General features: G+C 41.2%; 1 protein-coding gene across 1 annotated transcript in view; it reads left to right on the top strand.

Moving 5' to 3' along the window:
• Positions 1 to 15209, top strand: part of LOC128995815 (GATA zinc finger domain-containing protein 14-like) — a 66759-nt gene extending 51550 nt beyond the window's left edge. The window contains exons 22-24 of the mRNA XM_054420833.1: positions 6312 to 6440; positions 13000 to 13128; positions 15139 to 15209. Of these exons, the coding sequence (XP_054276808.1) occupies positions 6312 to 6440; positions 13000 to 13128; positions 15139 to 15209 (329 nt within the window). The remainder of the gene's footprint in view (positions 1 to 6311; positions 6441 to 12999; positions 13129 to 15138) is intronic.
• The last annotated feature ends 6528 nt before the right edge of the window (positions 15210 to 21737 follow it).

A 21737-nucleotide genomic window follows, 5' to 3' on the forward strand; every position in this document is an offset into this window, starting at 1 on the left:
GGAGGCTAGGCTGGTATCGTGACCAGTTGTGTACAGTATGGCAGGTGGAGGCTAGGCTGGTATCGTGACAAGTGGTGTACAGTATGGTAGATGGAGGCTAGGCTGGTATCGTGACCAGTTACGATGATGACGGGGCATGGTGGAGGCTAGGCTAGTATCGTGACCAGTGGTGTACAGTATGGCAGGTGGAGGCTAGGCTGGTATCGTGACCAGTGGTGTACAGTATGGCAGGTGGAGGCTAGGCTGGTATCGTGACCAGTGGTGTACAGTATGGCAGGTGGAGGCTAGGCTGGTATCGTGACCAGTGGTGTACAGTATGGCAGGTGGAGGCTAGGCTGGTATCGTGACCAGTGACGATGATGCCGGGGCATGGTGGAGAGGCTAGGCTAGTATCGTGACCAGTGGTGTACAGTATGGCAGGTGGAGGCTAGGCTGTAATCGTCACCAGTGACGATGATGCTGGGGCATGGTGGAGGCTAGGCTGGTATCGTGACCAGTGACGATGATGCCGGGGCATGGTGGAGGCTAGGCTAGTATCGTGACCAGTGGTGTACAGTATGGCAGGTGGAGGCTAGGCTAGTATCGTGACCAGTGGTGTACAGTATGGCAGGTGGAGGCTAGGCTAGTATCGTGACCAGTGGTGTACAGTATGGCAGGTGGAGGCTAGGCTAGTATCGTGACCAGTGGTGTACTGTTTGGCAGGTGGAGGCTAGGCTGGTATCGTGACCAGTGACGATGATGCCGGGGCTGGGTGTCTCGTAATGTGCAATCTTTACGGGACGTTTTAGTCAATACAACGCCTATAACGTGCTTCGCGAGCTCCGTCAAGTTAACTTATCGGCATTTCTGACTTTATTCTTTTATTATAAATCTGTTTACACTATAGTAGGCATTTGGTAATAATTGTTTAATCAAATTTACTTTAAAGGATATATCATACTGTATACGATTTGTATTTACTTGATTGAATGTTTATGATTATAGAGTTACTAAACCATATTATTAGGGGTTCATTAAGATTTCGAACTAAAATGCGATTCAACATTGTGATTATAATCATAGCCCATGTGTATTGCTTTTTAATGGGTTTAACAATTACTACATATGTCCGTTCTGTTCTTGTAGTTTAGGCATTAAGTGAGTCTATAATTATTTACTGTCATTGGGCTTTCGATTATTAATAGTTTGTTACACAGAACATCAAGCATTTTTTGGCCTGTTTGATTAGATCGTTGTTATAAAAATAACTTCACAGCATTGGTTCGAATTTAACACTTTTAAACATTTTACTTTCATATCAGTTATCTTAAAATTATACTTTGAGGAAAAGTTGCAAAAAGTAAAATTATCTTAAAAGTATGCTTTTTTCATTATAATACAATTGAGATGAAAATTGATATAATGTTTGACCATCGAAAAAGTGCTTGGTGATAAGAGAGAGAAATCCTAATTTTGAATATAGCTGTTAGCCAATGCTTCTGTTTTGTATTATTATCTCTTAAGAGCTAATAACTGTTGTTAGTCCTAATTCTCATGAACATCCAGATAATTACGAGATTCACTTTGCCGAGGTACCTAAAAACAAAATATTAAATAATCAAATTAATGATTGTTTACCCAATTATTACTCGAAGGAATTAAATTTATTTTTGTCGATTCAAAAGTTCTATCTAGAGACGTGTTGAGCCGAATGGATAGTCCCAAAGGAGATCACTTTGAAAATAAAAAGGATAAGCCGGTGGTTGAAATTGGTTCTTTCTTAACCCAAGGGAAATTATAGTTAATTTGACCTACATGCGACCTCTTTTAGCGTCATCAGTATAATATTAGTACGATATTAGAACAGCCATAGTGTAGCTGTAATATGCTTTATTTTTATTTATTTTATTTATTATTCTTTTGTCGAAGGAGCCGAAACCCCCCGACGACTACCCGGTACCTAAATATGCTTTATTAAAATATCGACTAGTTTTTAATTTAAGAATTGTTCGGTATAATGTGGGAATATTTAATAATCAAAAAAATCTTACTCCACCTTCGCCATCTCAAGGTCGTTATGATAAAAAAAAACTTAAGCACAAAACAGAAACTAAATAAACCCCCCTACCACCTATAACCAATTCATTTGCCCCCCCCCCCACACTACTTTCAGCTAAACAAAGAGAGCAAATACTAGAAGTTTGCTGATAACTTAAACAACTCAATCCTGTATTTGTCAATTGTTTCTGAAATCAACACTCTTCAATAGAACCTAACAATCAAATATGCCTATCGTAGGCTACTAACAGCTGTGCTGCGTTTAAACAAAATGAGAATGATGTATGGCCTCATTGACTTTACATATTTTCATATTATACTAGCAGAGTGTTCTTCGTACGGGGTTGACGTATAAGTATAAAATGCTTATTGCAGTTAAACTCGTGCTTTGAGTTTGCAATGGTATTATCAGCAATCTTCTAGTATTTGCTCTTTTTTTTAGCTAAAAGTAGTGTGGGGGGAATAAATGAATAGCTTATTTAGTATGTGTTTTTGCTTAAGCTTTTTTTTTCATAACGAGCTTGAGATGGCGAAGGCAGGGTAAGCTTTCTTTTGATTATTAAACATTCCCACATCATACCAAACAATCCTTAAATTAAAAACTATTAACAACTCTATAACTCTGATGGAACTATTAATGGGTTTAAATAAAATATAAATATTTAACATTTTATTTACACATCTCAATTATTTCCTGTAGTAATCTTATGTAATACAAAATGACACTTCCCATAGGTACTAATACAGTACGCCCCCAGTAAATTACCTTTAACATCAATATGGCAAAAACAAGATTAGTCAATTTATTAGTTAATATGCTGAATTTGGAAGCGAATGATGCCAATAAATAAACCGATAGGTTTTGATGAACCCAATTAAAAAATTTAAATGTCTTAAGCATGTCTAACACAAATGATTTCCCCCTTGATATAGCTTGTCCTTTGTACTACAACATCACTTGACTGCGATGAGCCATTTCTGGTGCTCGATACCAGATGTCGCTGATGACTCGAGTATTTCTTGTTCTTCCTCCTAAAGGAGTCATTTGGCATTGCGAAACACAGCTGCTTCTCATTTAGCAGCATCTCGTTAGAGAGTGAAATGTTTCTTTAGAGTAAAAGTGAGTTTTGACGCTTGGAGTTTTTTAAATAACATATTTTTAGCACTGATGCAATATCTTTGGTTAGTTAATATCTGCCCAAAGGTTTAGCTTTCTAAAATACGTTTTTAAATACACTAGAATAGTCTTAATTTCGTTGGTTGTTTTAGCGTAAATAAGAATTCTAAACACTGTTGCTATGTATAAGGGTAATGAATGTTACTCTTTGTGGTATCATCTTCATACTTTCTGTGAAGAATTGTTACTGTTCTAATATTCTAAGACGCTTTAATCCAACTGTAAGGCATTACAAGAAAGCCATCCTAAGACCAAAGTAACTATTTACAGAATTTGGTTCTAAACCCACAGCACTTTTAAGCCACACAGTCTCAACTTTTACTTGTAGTTGGCCCAAATTCTCTTCGGACATCATTGACATCTTAAGCACTTTGAAAGTAAAAGATTTGGAATATAAAATCTCTAAACTATTTAAGATTTAATATAAGAGGGATTTTTATTGTATAGTCAATATTATCAATCCTTAATTGAAATTATTACGACTTAAGTGGGTCAGCCTTGTTATTAAATATTATATCCGTGTGCTCTTTAAACGATACATTCTCTTGTTTCATGAAAAAATAACTATCAAATCATTCTGACCATTTTTACCTGTTCATATACTTGCATGTAACTTTCTTCGTTCAGTTGATAACTGAACCCAACCGTTGATAACTGAGTAGTTAACATTTTCTTGCGAATATGAACACACAAAACACCACGCATTATCTTCTGTACTCGTTTAAAAATTGTGCAGGTAGCCTGGACACGAGCGGAATATATGAAGAGGATGTTTAAGACCGGCCACGAGGTGACACTCGCCCCTATCATGTTACTGCTATTATCTCTACCTGTGTACGTGGGCTGCATGTTACACATCTAGCTCGGCAAAAACTGGCTTGTCAACCATATTACATGGTGACTGGAGTTGATTTACTAGCCAAGATAGATAAAAAAAAAACTCTTAACAAACATTGACATGTCAATTATTAGGTTGTTTTAAAAAGATATAGCCTCTACGTTCTAACTCGTAAAACAAATACAAAACAACAACAAAAAAGTTCTAATCACGCAGTTTACTATATATTTAAATTACAATTACTCTGGAGTTAAAAAAAGTATATTTTGAGATGGAAAATAACTCTTCAGCAGCTTTTTGAAATTAACGAAATTAACATTACTCATATAACGGGAAACTCAAGATGGCCGTTAGCTTCCATGGACTCCCTTGGAGAACAATTTCAAACTATAAGGAACATTTATAATCCCACAGTTTACTAGATATTTCAATTATATTACTTTGGTGTTTGAAAAAATATTTTTGGACGTTAAATAATGTGCAGCAGCTGTTTGAAATTAATCAAGGTGGCCTCAAAAGGACTCCTAACCACATTATTTAGTCTAAATAAAACAAAATGTTAAAAAAATACAAATGTTGAACTCGTAAACATATTAAAATTTAAGTTCTTTCCACCAGTGAATAATTTTAATTTTTAGTTTTGCTCCGTTTGATGAAGTTGTAAATCCAATTTCTCTCAGTGGGCAACCCCTCTTCTTTATTTCATTCTTAATATAAAAAAAGTTTCATATGAACGAGCAATCTATATTGGAAACATCAACAACGAAGCTCCACAACAATCTCATAATTTAAAGCTTCTGACCAGCATTACTGTATTGAGTAGCAGCATAATGAATCGTTAGTCGCAGGGATCGAGGAACGTCGCAACAAAGGGCTTGTCGAGTAGTGGACCAACGCACCCGCGTCGACGTCACTTTGTAAATAATGTAACTACAAAAAGTCTAAGGCTTTCCTCAAGTATTTTAGTTTCATACTAGTGTAGGCTATAATATTTATTGATAAACGACTCTACGTTTCTGAACAATCGTGTTTATCTCATTCATTGTTCAGTAATAAACTTTTAAGTGTATTATATGGTCAATGGTAGTTTGAAGTTCATTGTTGGTGATGGTGAGTTAATGTTGTTCATGGGTTTATTGGGGACATTTTCCATCACAATGGTAAAAAAAATCAATACCCAACGTTTCGGGATCTGAAATCCGATCCCGTCCTCAGTTGAAACAAAACTTAACTAACACATTCATTACAACTAGCAATACATACACACACAACCTAAGTTAAAATACACTACAGAGAGTAGCAGTCAAGTTATTATACATGATGCAATTAATAACCAATCACAAAACACTATAGTATATAAAGGTGTAGGGTAACCAAACGAGTCCTTTGTCACGCTTACATTTCACAAGAAAGGTCAAATGGTTTGTGTGATCAGCCAATTTTAAATGTATTTGTTCCAATTCACTTATTTGAATTCAAATTAAAATGTAAACTGCCTCTTTAAATCATATGTCAAATGAGTGCCAGCAATTGATTTGATTGGAAGTATAAGTAATACATGAACCAACATCTCATGAAGAAAAACGATTCAAGATGTGGCCAAAGCCAATACAGATCTCAAGAGAGCAAAACGCTGGTAGTTTTTTATGATGGTTCAGAACCATGCCCTCGTGCCTGCACCCAGACTAACGAAATGGAAGCGTGATCCATGCGCAGGCCCGAGGAGCGGCTCACAAAACTTTACTTAACAAAATGAGAACCATGGATGGAGGTTCAAGAACAACACGCCATTTGAGAGAAACGAGCTGTAATTAACCATTTAAAAGAAAACACAACAACAATACATGAATTAAATACTCTCAATAAACCTTAAATAAATTTAGGTACCCGTTTAAGCTGCTGACTTACAATAATTTATTTTAATCATTCAGAAAATCAGAAGGATTTAGTAAAAATTTAACATTTAATAAAAGGAAATTACCAAAATTAACAAACTATAACAATAATAAAATATGATGACTCTTTTAATAAATATCTGAAAAGTTAACAATTAACTAGGGGCCCCAAAAATTAAATACAGTGGAGAGATTTTAAAATCGGATGATTAGGCAACAGTAGAATAAAATTTGAAATAAATAACAATAGGCTGCTGTGCTTATAAATAGTCAACAAATGTTAAAAATCTTAAAGTCCATTCGGCAACAGCAATATATATAACAATTAGATAAATAACAATTAGTCGGTAACTTGCGGTAACAGTCTTCAAGGGTGTGACACCGGAGGGCCATGAAGCTGGGCGGACAGCACCGGAGGAGAGAAAAGGCAGGGCGGAGAGGGGGCCAATATGCAGCGCCAGCCTAGTCGCAACATTCCTCTCCGCTGAAGATGGTCAGTCATTTTCCTCCTCACGGGCCCCAAAAGGCGCGCGGGGCGTACTAAAGTTACTCCATAAAGAAAGTTCTCACAAACGGCCAAGAATAAAACTTAAAAGGCACATTTATTATCCAAAAAAGGAAGATTTAAAAGGATAAAAATCTTCAGTGAAGTACTCAAATCCGACGTCTCGCAACCTCTGACACTTCGCGGTCGGAGTAATAAGAACAAAACCCACAGCCTTGTTCGGGGGGCCGTGGAATGACAACGAAACACTGAACTAGCCTACTATAAAAAAAAAAACACTTGAACCATTGATCATGAGTCGTGACATTCGCCCGGTGGAAATAGTCACGGCTCAACCTCCCTCCCCAAACGAGGACACTCCTCTCCAAAAGGGACAAACAAACAAGCCTCTCCCCCACTTCCTGAAAAGAGATTGACCTGAAAGACAACTCAAGTGTCTGTGGTGGGGAACGCCAAGGGACTTCCAAACTGAGGGGAAAACTCACCCCCAGGGTTTGCTCTGGCCAGAGCTGGAAAATTTTGTGAGGGAAATTCCTTCGCAGAACACAGGGGACAGGAGAAGTGATCAGGTTCTCTGGCCCAGTGCACTTCCCACCCAGACACAAGAGGAAGGAAAATTGCCTACGGAAGAGTTCCGCGGAAGGGCTTGAGATGAGAAATGTGCGCCCTCCGGAACACTTTTCCAGTCCGCGGATCTCCAAGCTCCGCCGTGACAGGCGTCAAAAACCTCAGGATGCGGTGGGGACCTGACCACCGATGACACAACTTTGCAGCTCTCTTGTCCACAGCCGAACTGGCTGGATGAGCTTTACAAAACACCAAATCCCCCACCTGGAAAGGGTTGTCTACTCTACCACGATTGTGCTTCCTCCGGACCAATTCCCTAGCTCTGATCAAGTTTCTCCTGGCCGCTTGCCAAGTTGCCTTGACATCAGCCGCACCAGGAGGTGGCAGAAGGTCGCCAATTCCCCACACATTCGCTAACGGGTTGTTAGGCGGATAGCCTAGAAACAGCTCGAAAGGGACCGCCTTGTGACTCTCATGGTGAGCAGTATTGAAAGCAAACTGAAGCCAAGGGAGTTCCTGATCCCAGGTGGTCTGCTTGTCAGCATGGAAAGCTATGAGAGCGGAACGAAGATTGCGATTGAACCTTTCAGCATGAGAAGGCTGTGGATAGTAAGGGGAAGTAGTCACATGGCGGATTCCGTGCCCAAAGCACATTCTTTTGAACAGATGGGAAACAAACTGTGTTCCGTTGTCGGAAACAATGGTGGCGGGTATTCCAAAATGTTGGAAAAGGTGAGTTCGAAGTACCTGCACGGTGAGCTGTGCAGTGGCATTCCTTAAGGGGAAAAGCCAACAAAACTTGGAGAAGGCATCCACACAAACAAGTAGGAACTTATTTCCTGACTTGCTACGCGGGAGAGGCCCTACATAGTCAATGAAAACCTTCTCCAAAGGTCTTTCCGCCACCTCAGATGACAACAAACCAAACTTAGAGTTTTGAGCGGGCTTGCTCAGTGAGCACGTTTGACAAGAACGCACCCTAGCAGCAAGATCCCGATCCATACCCTTCCAGATGAACATTTCCCTAACCTTCGCAATGGTCTTGTGGATACCTAGATGCCCACCCACAGGAGACGAATGAAAATACTCAAAGACCATAGGGATTAGAAGACTAGGCAGCACAACTTTAGGTTTACCTCGCTGCCGAGCGCGACAGCAAAGGGCACCCTGGGACAGAAAATATGGGGGGTGGGCTCCCCCATTTTGAAGCTCACCAATGATCTTTGCCAGCTCAGGATCCTTCAGCTGATGGGGAATGAAATCAGAAAAGGCGAGTGGAAACTCCAAGAGCACGGCACAACCCGGTTGCTCTTGGTCAGAAGGAGGATCGTCGGGTGAATGGTACATCCTAGATAGAGTGTCCGCAATCACATTCTGAGTGCCTCGAACGTGTTGCACCTGGAACTTAAGGGACGATATTTGGACAACCCAACGACCAATTTTCCCAAGCTGGCGTGGATGTGCAAGAAGCCACGAGAGTGCCTGGTTGTCGGTTTCCAATAAAAACTCCTTGTGCTCCAAAAAGCGTCTGAATTTATTGACTCCAAACACGACAGCCAAACACTCGAGTTCATACACAGAAGAGCTTTTCTTTTCGCAGGGACTCAAAGTGCGTGAGGCGTACGCAATTGGCTGCCTAACACCATCCACCTCTTGTGACAACACAGCCGCAATTGCGACGGAGGAAGCATCTGTTTGCAAGACAAAGTTTTGATTGAAATCCGGCATTGCCAAAACAGGGGGCTGCATGATAGCCTCCTTGAGAAGATCAAAAGACGTCTGCTGCGCTTCACCCCAGACAAACTTGGCGCCCTTCTTCCGAAGCTCATTGAGAGGAGCCGCCAATTCAGCAACATTGGGTATGAAGCGTCGGTAAAAACCTACCATGCCGATGAACCTAGCAATACCCTTGACATCTCTGGGAGGAGGAAACTCCCTGATAGCCTGGGTTCTAGCGGGGTCGATGCAGACGCCTCTATGAGAGATAAGATGACCAAGGAACGAAATTTCCGGCTTTGCAAAACTAACCTTGTCAGGATTCACGGTAAGGCCAGCCCTATTCAATCTACTCATGACTTCTTCAAGATGAATCAGGTGATCTTCGAAGCTCTCACTGTACACCAAGAGATCGTCGAGGTAATTGAACACAAACTTGAACTTGACATCATGAAAGATGGAATCAAGGAGTCTGGTGAGAGTCTGGGCCCCCACAGCAAGACCCATCGGAACTCTTGTGAACTGATACAAATTCCACGGAACGCAGAAAGCAGTGAGAGGTCGAGACTCAGGTTTCAAAGGAATCTGATGATAGGCCTGATTCAGATCAAAAACAGAAAAATACTTGGCCTTACCGAACCAATCAAACGCAGAATGCAAATCGGGGAGAGGCACAGAGTCGATTTCAATTTGCGCATTCAATTTGCGATAGTCCAAAACCATTCGGGACTTGCCATTGGGTTTCGGGACGAGAAAAGCTGGACTAGCGTAGCTCGAACGGGAAGGTTCAATGACACCATTTTCCAGAAGTTCGTCAATGATTTTTCTGAGAGTTTCCATTTTGGGTGGAGCTAATTTGTATGGGTGAGAGCGAACCGGACGGGTATCTGTTAGACGAATCTCGTACTCTAACAGGTTAGTGACTCCAAGCTTTGGCGTCAGCACATCTGGGAAACGAGAACACAAGGTTCTGATGGCTTCAGCCTCGCAAGTAGTCAGATGCCCTAACGGATCAATTGTTGGCTTGCTGGGTATCTCAGGCTCGACTACCGCAGCACCACCACCAATTTCATCAGCAAAAGATATTAATACCCGTCTCGCAAATCGGAAAAAACACTGACCTCTGCCTAAATCCAAAATTAGGCCAGTGTGCTTGATAAAATCCGCTCCCAAAATGACAGGGAAACAAAGGTCCTTAGCCACCCAAAAACTCCAAACCCAAGAAAAATGTTCAATTTTGAACTTGAAACGGGCTTCATAGATGATGGGAAGGGGTGAATTTGACGCAGTCCAGCAGATAGGGGTTTTTCGCTCAACTTGCTTGATAAGCCCAGACGATTCAAGTTTTTCAAAAAGGGACAAGGAAATGAGGCAACGGGCTGACCCAGAATCCACTAGGGCCTTCTGCACCGTGGAACCTATGAAGATGTTGAGACGTGGGCAAGTTGAGCGCGCCGCTTTCACGCCCATGGAAGCAAGGCCCGCAATCCCCCGCAGCAGAGGCTCGGTCACAGGCACAACACTCCCAGAAGGGGAGGCAACAGAAACATTAACTGACTTTAACTTAGAATTTGACTTACTTGAAAAAACTTTCAAATTATTGCCCTTTACATTATCACCAACAACCTCACAGGAAGGATTGGGCAATTTTTCCTCCTGTGAGCAAACTAGTTTTTTGGACCACGTCCAAAATTTCCACCTTGACGGCAATGCCGCCGAATGTGACCTGGTTGCCCACAACCAAAACAAACAACAGGTTGCCTCTGCCACTGCGGCGGTTCAGGACCCAACACTCCCACGGGTGCTACGACAGCATGATGACCAGCTAGGGGAAGATGCCCCGCCGCTTGGTCTCTCTGAAAATCAGCGTCCTGGACAGATCTCGAAAGGATGGAAAGTCTGTCCAGATCCGCAAAAGAAGAAGGCCGTGGTGCAAAAACCAGACGGGAGCGTTCCTCAGGCTTCAACCCCTGAAGCACAATGTCAATGAGCTCAAGCTCACTGATCCCCAAACGCAAGACCCTTTCCACTGTGCGAATGTCCCCCACGTACTGGCTGAGAGACTCGGCTGGCTGCTGAGGACGAAAAACTCTCTCAACTTTCAGCTTCTCCATGACCCGACGGGGCATGAAAAGCTCCAAAACTTCTTTATGGAAAACATCAAAGGTGACGCCTCTGCGCAAACAATCAAGCAATCTGTCCCCCAACGGTTTCAGACAGTATGGAGCAATGAGTTCCATCAAAGTTGCGTCTGACATGCCAGGGTATTCACGCATGCGCAAAACACTCTCCAGAAAAAAACAAAGACCATTCACATCTAACCCGTCCACCGGCCGGAAACCACTCAGGACAGAGGCAAGGGGATGGGGAAGTTTGCCAAAGGAGTTAGAGATGGAAGGGGAACTATGATCTTGAGAAGGAAAGGGAGATGGGGACTGGACATTCAGCGTAGCCGCAGCCAAGGTGGACGTGTGAGAGGGGGACGGTGTGACATTGGCATTTGACATTTGAACATTTGCAGGCAACTGGAGCAGTGTACTTGGCGTAGGCGGAGCCTGGGGGGTACCCACTGGAGCCACAACTTCAACAACAGACTTTGGCACTTCGTTTGAAGTTTCCGAAGAACGGTTGTCTTTAAAAATTTCAACTTTCTCCTTGACAGACTTTCCTGCCTTAATACTCTCCAAAATACCTTCCAGCTCAAGAATTCTGGCTTCCACCCAGCTCTTGTCTTCATCCTGGATTTCAGGTTGCCCTGAAACCAAGAGCAGACGCTTACGCCAATGCGTCAGCTGTGTGATAGCCGAACCCTTAGCTGAGCCCATAGGCAAACTACTCCAACTATCAATTTCCCCACTTAGCTCTTCCATCCTCTCTTTACATGCCTCCAGTTCCTCATCCAAACTGAGCGACTCAACCCAAGCTTGAGGCATGCTAACAATTTGTCTGAACTGTGTACGCAAAGTGCGTACATCAGTTCCAGGAGTCTCCCCCCGGGACCGCACCTCGTACACCAGCTCCGGCTTCCTCAAATATTCCGGCACAATTGACGCCATACCGAGTCTCAACCAGTACTTGACTCAAAACAGACAACAAAAATTTTTTCACAAAACAAACACAGAAATTTAATTCCTAAGGCTTCTGGACGTTGATGCCTACGCACCTGATGGGGCCCAAAAGAAGAACCTGCCCATTCATACCGCAAGTACCGCAAGAAAAAACAACAACAAATGACCCACGAACGTACACACACACAAACATACACCGATACATACACTAGACAACACCTAACACTTGTGTGATGGGGTGTACACACAAACCTTTTTTTTTTTTTTTTTTTTTTTTGACACATGACCATGCTTTTGACACTCTTGCTCCCGAAGGATGCAAGTCATTACCACCGATTCCACCCGGTGCCTCGGCCAAAGGGCGAGCTCCTAATAAAATGTGTTTACGCCCCACCACAACAACAACAAGACCTTTTTCCAAAACTGCCAGGCCAGAACATTCCCAAGAAACCAATCCATCCACGGCTCTTCAAAACAAACCAAAAAAAACAGAACGTGGACAGTGATCGCATCTCTAAGTATCCGAGTCGTGAAACCAAGTTTCACGGCAAGGCACCCAGGACGCAACCCACCAACCACGCTCTGCTACCAGATGAACCATGCCCTCGTGCCTGCACCCAGACTAACGAAATGGAAGCGTGATCCATGCGCAGGCCCGAGGAGCGGCTCACAAAACTTTACTTAACAAAATGAGAACCATGGATGGAGGTTCAAGAACAACACGCCATTTGAGAGAAACGAGCTGTAATTAACCATTTAAAAGAAAACACAACAACAATACATGAATTAAATACTCTCAATAAACCTTAAATAAATTTAGGTACCCGTTTAAGCTGCTGACTTACAATAATTTATTTTAATCATTCAGAAAATCAGAAGGATTTAGTAAAAATTTAACATTTAATAAAAGGAAATTACCAAAATTAACAAACTATAACAATAATAAAATATGATGACTCTTTTAATAAATATCTGAAAAGTTAACAATTAACTAGGGGCCCCAAAAATTAAATACAGTGGAGAGATTTTAAAATCGGATGATTAGGCAACAGTAGAATAAAATTTGAAATAAATAACAATAGGCTGCTGTGCTTATAAATAGTCAACAAATGTTAAAAATCTTAAAGTCCATTCGGCAACAGCAATATATATAACAATTAGATAAATAACAATTAGTCGGTAACTTGCGGTAACAGTCTTCAAGGGTGTGACACCGGAGGGCCATGAAGCTGGGCGGACAGCACCGGAGGAGAGAAAAGGCAGGGCGGAGAGGGGGCCAATATGCAGCGCCAGCCTAGTCGCAACATTCCTCTCCGCTGAAGATGGTCAGTCATTTTCCTCCTCACGGGCCCCAAAAGGCGCGCGGGGCGTACTAAAGTTACTCCATAAAGAAAGTTCTCACAAACGGCCAAGAATAAAACTTAAAAGGCACATTTATTATCCAAAAAAGGAAGATTTAAAAGGATAAAAATCTTCAGTGAAGTACTCAAATCCGACGTCTCGCAACCTCTGACACTTCGCGGTCGGAGTAATAAGAACAAAACCCACAGCCTTGTTCGGGGGGCCGTGGAATGACAACGAAACACTGAACTAGCCTACTATAAAAAAAAAAACACTTGAACCATTGATCATGAGTCGTGACATTCGCCCGGTGGAAATAGTCACGGCTCAAACAGATGTCACTTATGACACAAGTTTCTTTATAAACTTTTCTTGTTAGTATACATTTAGGGTATCAAGAAACAACAGTTTGATAAAACTTCTTCTTTTGATTTAGAGTAAGGACATTAGATGAGTGAAACAATGGACTTGTTGAAGTATTTTATAACATTACTATAACTACAATAAATTAATTAGCACCACAGTAAAATTTGTACCTATCTTTATAATTGATCCTGTTAGTTTTATCGTTATTATAACTATTATTATTTCATTAGTTAATTATTGAGGAGTCGCAATGTCCCATTGTTAACAAAATATTCAATCATCTGAGAAAATTCTTTAAACGCTTGAATATATATTATTATTGAGCCATCTTGTTTCAATAATTTCAGGTTTCATGATATTATTAATAATTTAAAAAGTTTAAGCTCTCTAAAAAATAAAGATGGCGTATTTTACTTGGCATACAAAGTTTCGTGTTTAGTGCAACAGACCAGGTTTATCCAGAGAACAATTGGCTCGGGGTCTGAAATAGAAAATAAAGGAAATAAGCCAATTCAAACTTGTTGTTCGTAGGCCCAGGGGAAATTGTAGGATATTTGTTCGTGACACAGATTATTGCTCTGATATCTTTGCTCTCTTGCACCCGTGTATGGTTGTTTCTAAACAAGTATACGGTAATAGAGGTTATAAAGTTTAGATAGATAGAGGTTTATAATAGATGTATATTTCTACTGAATTCACAATACACATGAAACCAAATGGGTGATAAATTAATGAAGCAATGTATATGTTTTTACAATTTCTAACTATTTTCTTACTATGAATTATAATTTTTGTCCCTTGAAGAGTATTAAACCTGCATTGCTTTATAGTTAAAAGTTAAGGGTTTAATTTAAGGTTTTAGGAATTTAGGAATTGAAAGTAGTGTTCCTTTTCCTCTTAAAGTTTTGGATTTGGTCGCAAATTCATGGCTCAGGATGGTATGATTTGCACAAGAAAAAACATTACAGCAATCATAACTAAAGCTGTTTCAATAACAACTTTGACATCTACTACTTAACCACACTCAAGTGTCTACCATCACTCTGGTAGCAGGGACGTGGTCACTGAGTGGGCATTGAGTGAGTGAGTGTGAGTGAGGGTAGGTGGGCTTGTTTATGCGTATCACAGGGGTGTAACTCGCCAGTATCAAGTGTCTACCATCACTCTGGTAGCAGGGACGTGGTCAATGAGTGGGCATTGAGTGAGTGAGTGTGAGTGAGGGTAGGTGAGCTTGTTTATGCGTATCACAGGGGTGTAACTCGCCAGTATCAAGTGTCTACCATCACTCTGGTAGCAGGGACGTGGTCAATGAGTGGGCATTGAGTGAGTGTGAGTGAGGGTAGGTGAGCTTGTTTATGCGTATCACAGGGGTGTAACTCGCCAGTATCAAGTGTCTACCATCACTCTGGTAGCAGGGACGTGGTCACTGAGTGGGCATTGAGTGAGTGAGTGTGAGTGAGGGTAGGTGAGCTTGTTTATGCGTATCACAGGGGTGTAACTCGCCAGTATCAAGTGTCTACCATCACTCTGGTAGCAGGGACGTGGTCACTGAGTGGGCATTGAGTGAGTGAGTGTGAGTGAGGGTAGGTGAGCTTGTTTATGCGTATCACAGGGGTGTAACTCGCCAGTATCAAGTGTCTACCATCACTCTGGTAGCAGGGACGTGGTCACTGAGTGGGCATTGAGTGAGTGTGAGTGAGGGTAGGTGACCTTGTTTAAGCGTATCACAAGGGTGTAACTCGCCAGTATCAAGTGTCTACCATCACTCTGGTAGCAGGGACGTGGTCAATGAGTGGGCATTGAGTGAGTGTGAGTGAGGGTAGGTGAGCTTGTGTATGCGTATCACAGGGGTGTAACTCGCCAGTATCAAGTGTCTACCATCACTCTGGTAGCAGGGACGTGGTCAATGAGTGGGCATTGAGTGAGTGTGAGTGAGGGTAGGTGAGCTTGTTTAAGCGTATCACAGGGGTGTAACTCGCCAGTATCAAGTGTCTACCATCACTCTGGTAGCAGGGACGTGGTCAATGAGTGGGCATTGAGTGAGTGTGAGTGAGGGTAGGTGACCTTGTTTAAGCGTATCACAAGGGTGTAACTCGCCAGTATCAAGTGTCTACCATCACTCTGGTAGCAGGGACGTGGTCAATGAGTGGGCATTGAGTGAGTGTGAGTGAGGGTAGGTGAGCTTGTTTATGCGTATCACAGGGGTGTAACTCGCCAGTATCAAGTGTCTACCATCACTCTGGTAGCAGGGACGTGGTCAATGAGTGGGCATTGAGTGAGTGTGAGTGAGGGTAGGTGAGCTTGTTTAAGCGTATCACAGGGGTGTAACTTGCCAGTATCAAGTGTCTACCATCACTCTGGTAGCAGGGACGTGGTCAATGAGTGGGCATTGAGTGAGTGTGAGTGAGGGTAGGTGAGCTTGTTTATGCGTATCACAGGGGTGTAACTCGCCAGTATCAAGTGTCTACCATCACTCTGGTAGCAGGGACGTGGTCACTGAGTGGGCATTGAGTGAGTGTGAGTGAGGGTAGGTGAGCTTGTTTAAGCGTATCACAGGGGTGTAACTCGCCAGTATCAAGTGTCTACCATCACTCTGGTAGCAGGGACGTGGTCACTGAGTGGGCATTGAGTGAGTGAGTGTGAGTGAGGGTAGGTGGGCTTGTTTATGCGTATCACAGGGGTGTAACTCGCCAGTATCAAGTGTCTACCATCACTCTGGTAGCAGGGACGTGGTCAATGAGTGGGCATTGAGTGAGTGTGAGTGAGGGTAGGTGAGCTTGTTTATGCGTATCACAGGGGTGTAACTCGCCAGTATCAAGTGTCTACCATCACTCTGGTAGCAGGGACGTGGTCAATGAGTGGGCATTGAGTGAGTGAGTGTGAGTGAGGGTAGGTGGGCTTGTTTATGCGTATCACAGGGGTGTAACTCGCCAGTATCAAGTGTCTACCATCACTCTGGTAGAAGGGACGTGGTCAATGAGTGGGCATTGAGTGAGTGAGTGTGAGTGAGGGTAGGTGGGCTTGTTTATGCGTATCACAAGGGTGTAACTCGCCAGTATCAAGTGTCTACCATCACTCTGGTAGCAGGGACGTGGTCAATGAGTGGGCATTGAGTGAGTGAGTGTGAGTGAGGGTAGGGAGGCTTGTTTAAGCGTATCACAGGGGTGTAACTCGCCAGTATCAAGTGTCTACCATCACTCTGGTAGCAGGGACGTGGTCAATGAGTGGGCATTGAGTGAGTGAGTTTGAGTGAGGGTAGGTGGGCTTGTTTATGCGTATCACAGGGGTGTAACTCGCCAGTATCAAGTGTCTACCATCACTCTGGTAGCAGGGACGTGGTCAATGAGTGGGCTTTGAGTGAGTGAGTGTGAGTGAGGGTAGGTGGGCTTGTTTATGCGTATCACAGGGGTGTAACTCGCCAGTATCAAGTGTCTACCATCACTCTGGTAGCAGGGACGTGGTCACTGAGTGGGCATTGAGTGAGTGAGTGTGAGTGAGGGTAGGTAGGCTTGTTTATGCGTATCACAGGGGTGTAACTCGCCAGTATCAAGTGTCTACCATCACTCTGGTAGCAGGGACGTGGTCAATGAGTGGGCATTGAGTGAGTGAGTGTGAGTGAGGGTAGGTGGGCTTGTTTATGCGTATCACAGATGTGTAACTCGCCAGTATCAAGTGTCTACCATCACTTTGGTAGCAGGGACGTGGTCAATGAGTGGGCATTGAGTGAGTGTGAGTGAGGGTAGGTGAGCTTGTTTATGCGTATCACAGGGGTGTAACTCGCCAGTATCAAGTATCTACCATCACTCTGGTAGCAGGGACGTGGTCAATGAGTGGGCATTGAGTGAGTGAGTGTGAGTGAGGGTAGGTGGGCTTGTTTATGCGTATCACAGGGGTGTAACTCGCCAGTATCAAGTATCTACCATCACTCTGGTAGCAGGGACGTGGTCACTGAGTGGGCATTGAGTGAGTGAGTGTGAGTGAGGGTAGGTGAGCTTGTTTATGCGTATCACAGGGGTGTAACTCGCCAGTATCAAGTATCTACCATCACTCTGGTAGCAGGGACGTGGTCAATGAGTGGGCATTGAGTGAGTGAGTGTGAGTGAGGGTAGGTGAGCTTGTTTATGCGTATCACAGGGGTGTAACTCGCCAGTATCAAGTATCTACCATCACTCTGATAGGGACGTGGTCACTGAGTGGGCATTGAGTGAGTGAGTGTGAGTGAGGGTAGGTGGGCTTGTTTATGCGTATCACAGGGGTGTAACTTGCCAGTATCAAGTATCTACCATCACTCTGGTAGCAGGGACGTGGTCACTGAGTGGGCATTGAGTGAGTGAGTGTGAGTGAGGGTAGGTGAGCTTGTTTATGCGTATCACAGGGGTGTAACTCGCCAGTATCAAGTATCTACCATCACTCTGGTAGCAGGGACGTGGTCAATGAGTGGGCATTGAGTGAGTGAGTGTGAGTGAGGGTAGGTGAGCTTGTTTATGCGTATCACAGGGGTGTAACTCGCCAGCATCAAGTATCTACCATCACTCTGGTAGCAGGGACGTGGTCACTGAGTGGGCATTGAGTGAGTGAGTGTGAGTGAGGGTAGGTGGGCTTGTTTATGCGTATCACAGGGGTGTAACTCGCCAGTATCAAGTATCTACCATCACTCTGGTAGCAGGGACGTGGGCTGCATGTTTACAACATGATATCGAGTCTCTGCTCCTTGCTGTAGCGCACAGATGAAAGAGGAGCCGGGATTTACAATTATTGCGGACTTTTAAAGATTGCTTTAAAGGTTTGTAACTATTTAATGTAAAATAGACAAGTTTTATAAGTAAAGATGTGGACATTACATACATCGGTATTTTTTTCTTTGTTTGCTTGCTTATGTCATCTGGTGAACCCAAAGTTGTAGTATTCGTGTAGTTTCTTTAATTCCCAATTACACGTGATAAATATTATTTGTTATGACCTAATTTAGATTACATAAAATGCTGTAGTTATTCGTTTATTGGTAGTTTCCAAATGGCGTGTAATACTTTATCTGTATTATTTGATTAGAAGGGTCCAGGGGAAAAATGGGTTAAGTCAATTTTTTTGTAATTTTTTGTTTAAAACGCCATTTTGTAGTGTTTTTCAAGCTCTACACGATGGTATGCTCATAGTTGGGAAATACGGGTCTAGTCATGGTGAAATAAATGCTTCAAATATGAGGCACCTGGGGAAGAACGGGCTAAGTCTACGTTTACGTGAACGTGTACCGGGGAGAAACGGGTCAAGTCAGCGGCTGTAACAGACTTCATATGTATTATTTAATGTTATTTACATACGCAATAGCCTTTAGATTGCTTCTTAAACAGTGTTTTAATTAGTGTAAAGGCAAAAATATATTTTACCTTTGAAATAATAATATTAAACATAACTACTTAACTTAAATTTAATACTAATTTGACTACTGTCAACGACAACTGACAGCCGGCAGAGTTTGGTTATGTTACTGCAACAGGTGTTTTTGAGGCAGTAAAGTGGTGTGTTTGATGGTTTTAAGTGGATGAGTACAATGAGTGGACTGGATAGTGATAGTGAACAAGAACTTATCAATAAGAAAACGAAGAAAGGCAAAACGTTTGGCAGGGAACGAGATGTCTTAGCAAGAGGATTAGAGTTCAAAGTCATGAGCCAGGCGAGGACTGCAAATGTCGTTTTCACCTTTTATGTAATAATAAACAGTTTACAATAATAATAAGACTGTGTTGTTAAAAGAAATTTCCCTCTTAAAAAAGTGACAAGTAATCAGGATTGCAAGTACTGTAAGCTTTCAGGGGAAAAACGGGCTAAAACTATGAACAAGGCCCGTTTTCCCCCAGTTACATTGGTAGATTACCCATTAAATAATTCATAGTTTAAGAAATATTGTATATATGACATTTTTTAAATATGAATTCTATATTATTTAACTTTCCAATAATACTGGAATTCTTTAAAAAATAAAAAATAAACTATTTTTTGGTATTTTAGGTTTTAAAAGTTTTAAATGGCTCTCCTGAAAAGTTTTGAAAAACTGACTTAGCCCGGTTTTCCCCTGGACCCTTCCAGGAAGTATTTAAAAAGTTTAAGTGATCTTCCAATTCATCATACAATTTTTTTCCTTAGTACTTTGTTTAGGCCGTATATTGGCTAGTTTTAAACCTATGCTATGATTATTTGTTTACATTTACGTCGTTATGTTGTAACCATCATGGCAACCCATAAGGTCAATGTTAAAATCTAAAAACTTTACTTTTAAATTATATAGACAATTGAAATTGTTTAATTAAAAACCTCGCAAACATTTGCTGAAACAACCTTGGTAAGTTTGACTAAAATATGCTCAGCCGTTATTGAGTGATAGTGTTAGAAAGTTTGCGTTGAAGCCGGTCCCAAAGAGCTTCGCTTCGCTCCGCTCAACTAATGCTTTATACTATTAAGTTTATAGAGCAAATTTTAAGTTATAATTGGTATTACTTTACAGATTGTGAAAAATCAGCCAACATTATTTTAGGAAATCCAGGTAAACTATTTTGTACCGAAATGTTCTTTAGCGTGTTTTACAGCAGTTGGTTTCCTTAACTACCATAACTATTTACTATTATGGTTATACTATAACTATTTCATGATTTGTGCTTTCTGACATGAAACCATCAAACAGTAAAATTATGATTTAAAATTATTTTGCGTGTCCCAATTGTTAACCATTTAAATGTAATTTTTCAATAATGATTTTATATCTTTTTTCAAAGTGATAAGAATTAATGGATTAATCGTATAGTTCAGTTATTGTCTGTAATTTAGAAAGTCTTATCACTTGTAAGCAGGGGGATGTCATTGAATAGAACGACAAGGATACGTAATCTGATTGGATCTTTGGCTTTGCAGAGACAATCCACCAGGATATGTGACGTCTGATTTTCCAACGTAGAGTGAATTGCATTCCTCTGACACTGAGAGACAACTATTGAATGAAATGCACATGAACGGTTGGTTGTATTTATATGACAACAATACAGTATATCTCGTATATTCTCTTTTAATAATATTTTGAAAATAAAAGTCCATTCATAAGACCATCAAATGTTAAAAGTAATAGTGATAAGATACCTTCTTTCTTGCAATTAGGGATTATTAGTAGGCTCGTTGTATGATTATGCTTGTTAAAAATTCTGAGTTATAAGGTCTTAATTTTTTGGGATCAGATGGCTGTAATTAATTTCAATAAATATTTGTGTCTGAAATATTTTGAGTTCCATGTTGATGTTTATCATGTATAACTTATTCTACTTTTTTTTAAACCTAATAAATTATTGAACTTGTAATACAGAAATATGTGCAAACTAACTTTTTCCTTTAGCATCATAACAAGTGTATGAGATCACTAGGAGAGAAACATAAACCTAATAGCTCAATTATAACCGGGCTTACACAATATACTATACAATAGGATGAGAAGACTACTTGCAGTGTCTAACAACAAGACGAACGTCGAAATTAAAATACTGCACACCAATGTGAAGACAACATTGGCTAAAATTAGATGTCAAATGCCTCATTTTAGCTGGCTGATGGATAACAGTGGTATTCTTTCACAATATTATGGTTCTGTAATGGTTAAAAGTTGGATTCGCGTGTCTGGAGCACATAAAGTCTGAATGAGAGACTTGATGATTGTTTACGGGTCACAAGAACACGGAACTGCTGCTGTGCATGGAACAATTAGAGTTAGTTTATACCAATACATAAATTAAATAAAAGTGTTCTTAAGACGTGCAAATATAAAAACAATATATTATTTAGGCAAAAACTTTGATCGTTTACCCGTAACATGCCTTTGTATTTCAAACTTTTTCACATTATGAATGATCTTGTATAATATAACAATGTATCAACAATATCAAGTCAGCTTCTGATTGTTCACACGATTAGACTGAATTTCAATTCAGATAACAAAGGTTTTACTATAACGATTTCTTTTATCATAATATATCTTTATACGCAGAGGTATATGTTTTTTTTTTGTTTCTTTAATGATTTGTAGTATTATCAACTACTGTAGTGATAATGCTGAACTATGTTTAAATCTCGGAGAGTTGGTGAGAGTTATTGTAGGAATACAATTCATACAGTTCGATTGTCCAAATAAATTTACTGCACAAAATCCACTATTATACTAATTACCAGTAATTTATTCAGTCTTTATGACTCG

Source organism: Macrosteles quadrilineatus, unplaced genomic scaffold (genome assembly GCF_028750875.1).
Source record: "Macrosteles quadrilineatus isolate MER2022 unplaced genomic scaffold, UCM_ALF_1.0 Scaffold_5__1_contigs__length_97177068, whole genome shotgun sequence".
Taxonomy (NCBI): Eukaryota; Metazoa; Arthropoda; class Insecta; order Hemiptera; family Cicadellidae; genus Macrosteles; species Macrosteles quadrilineatus.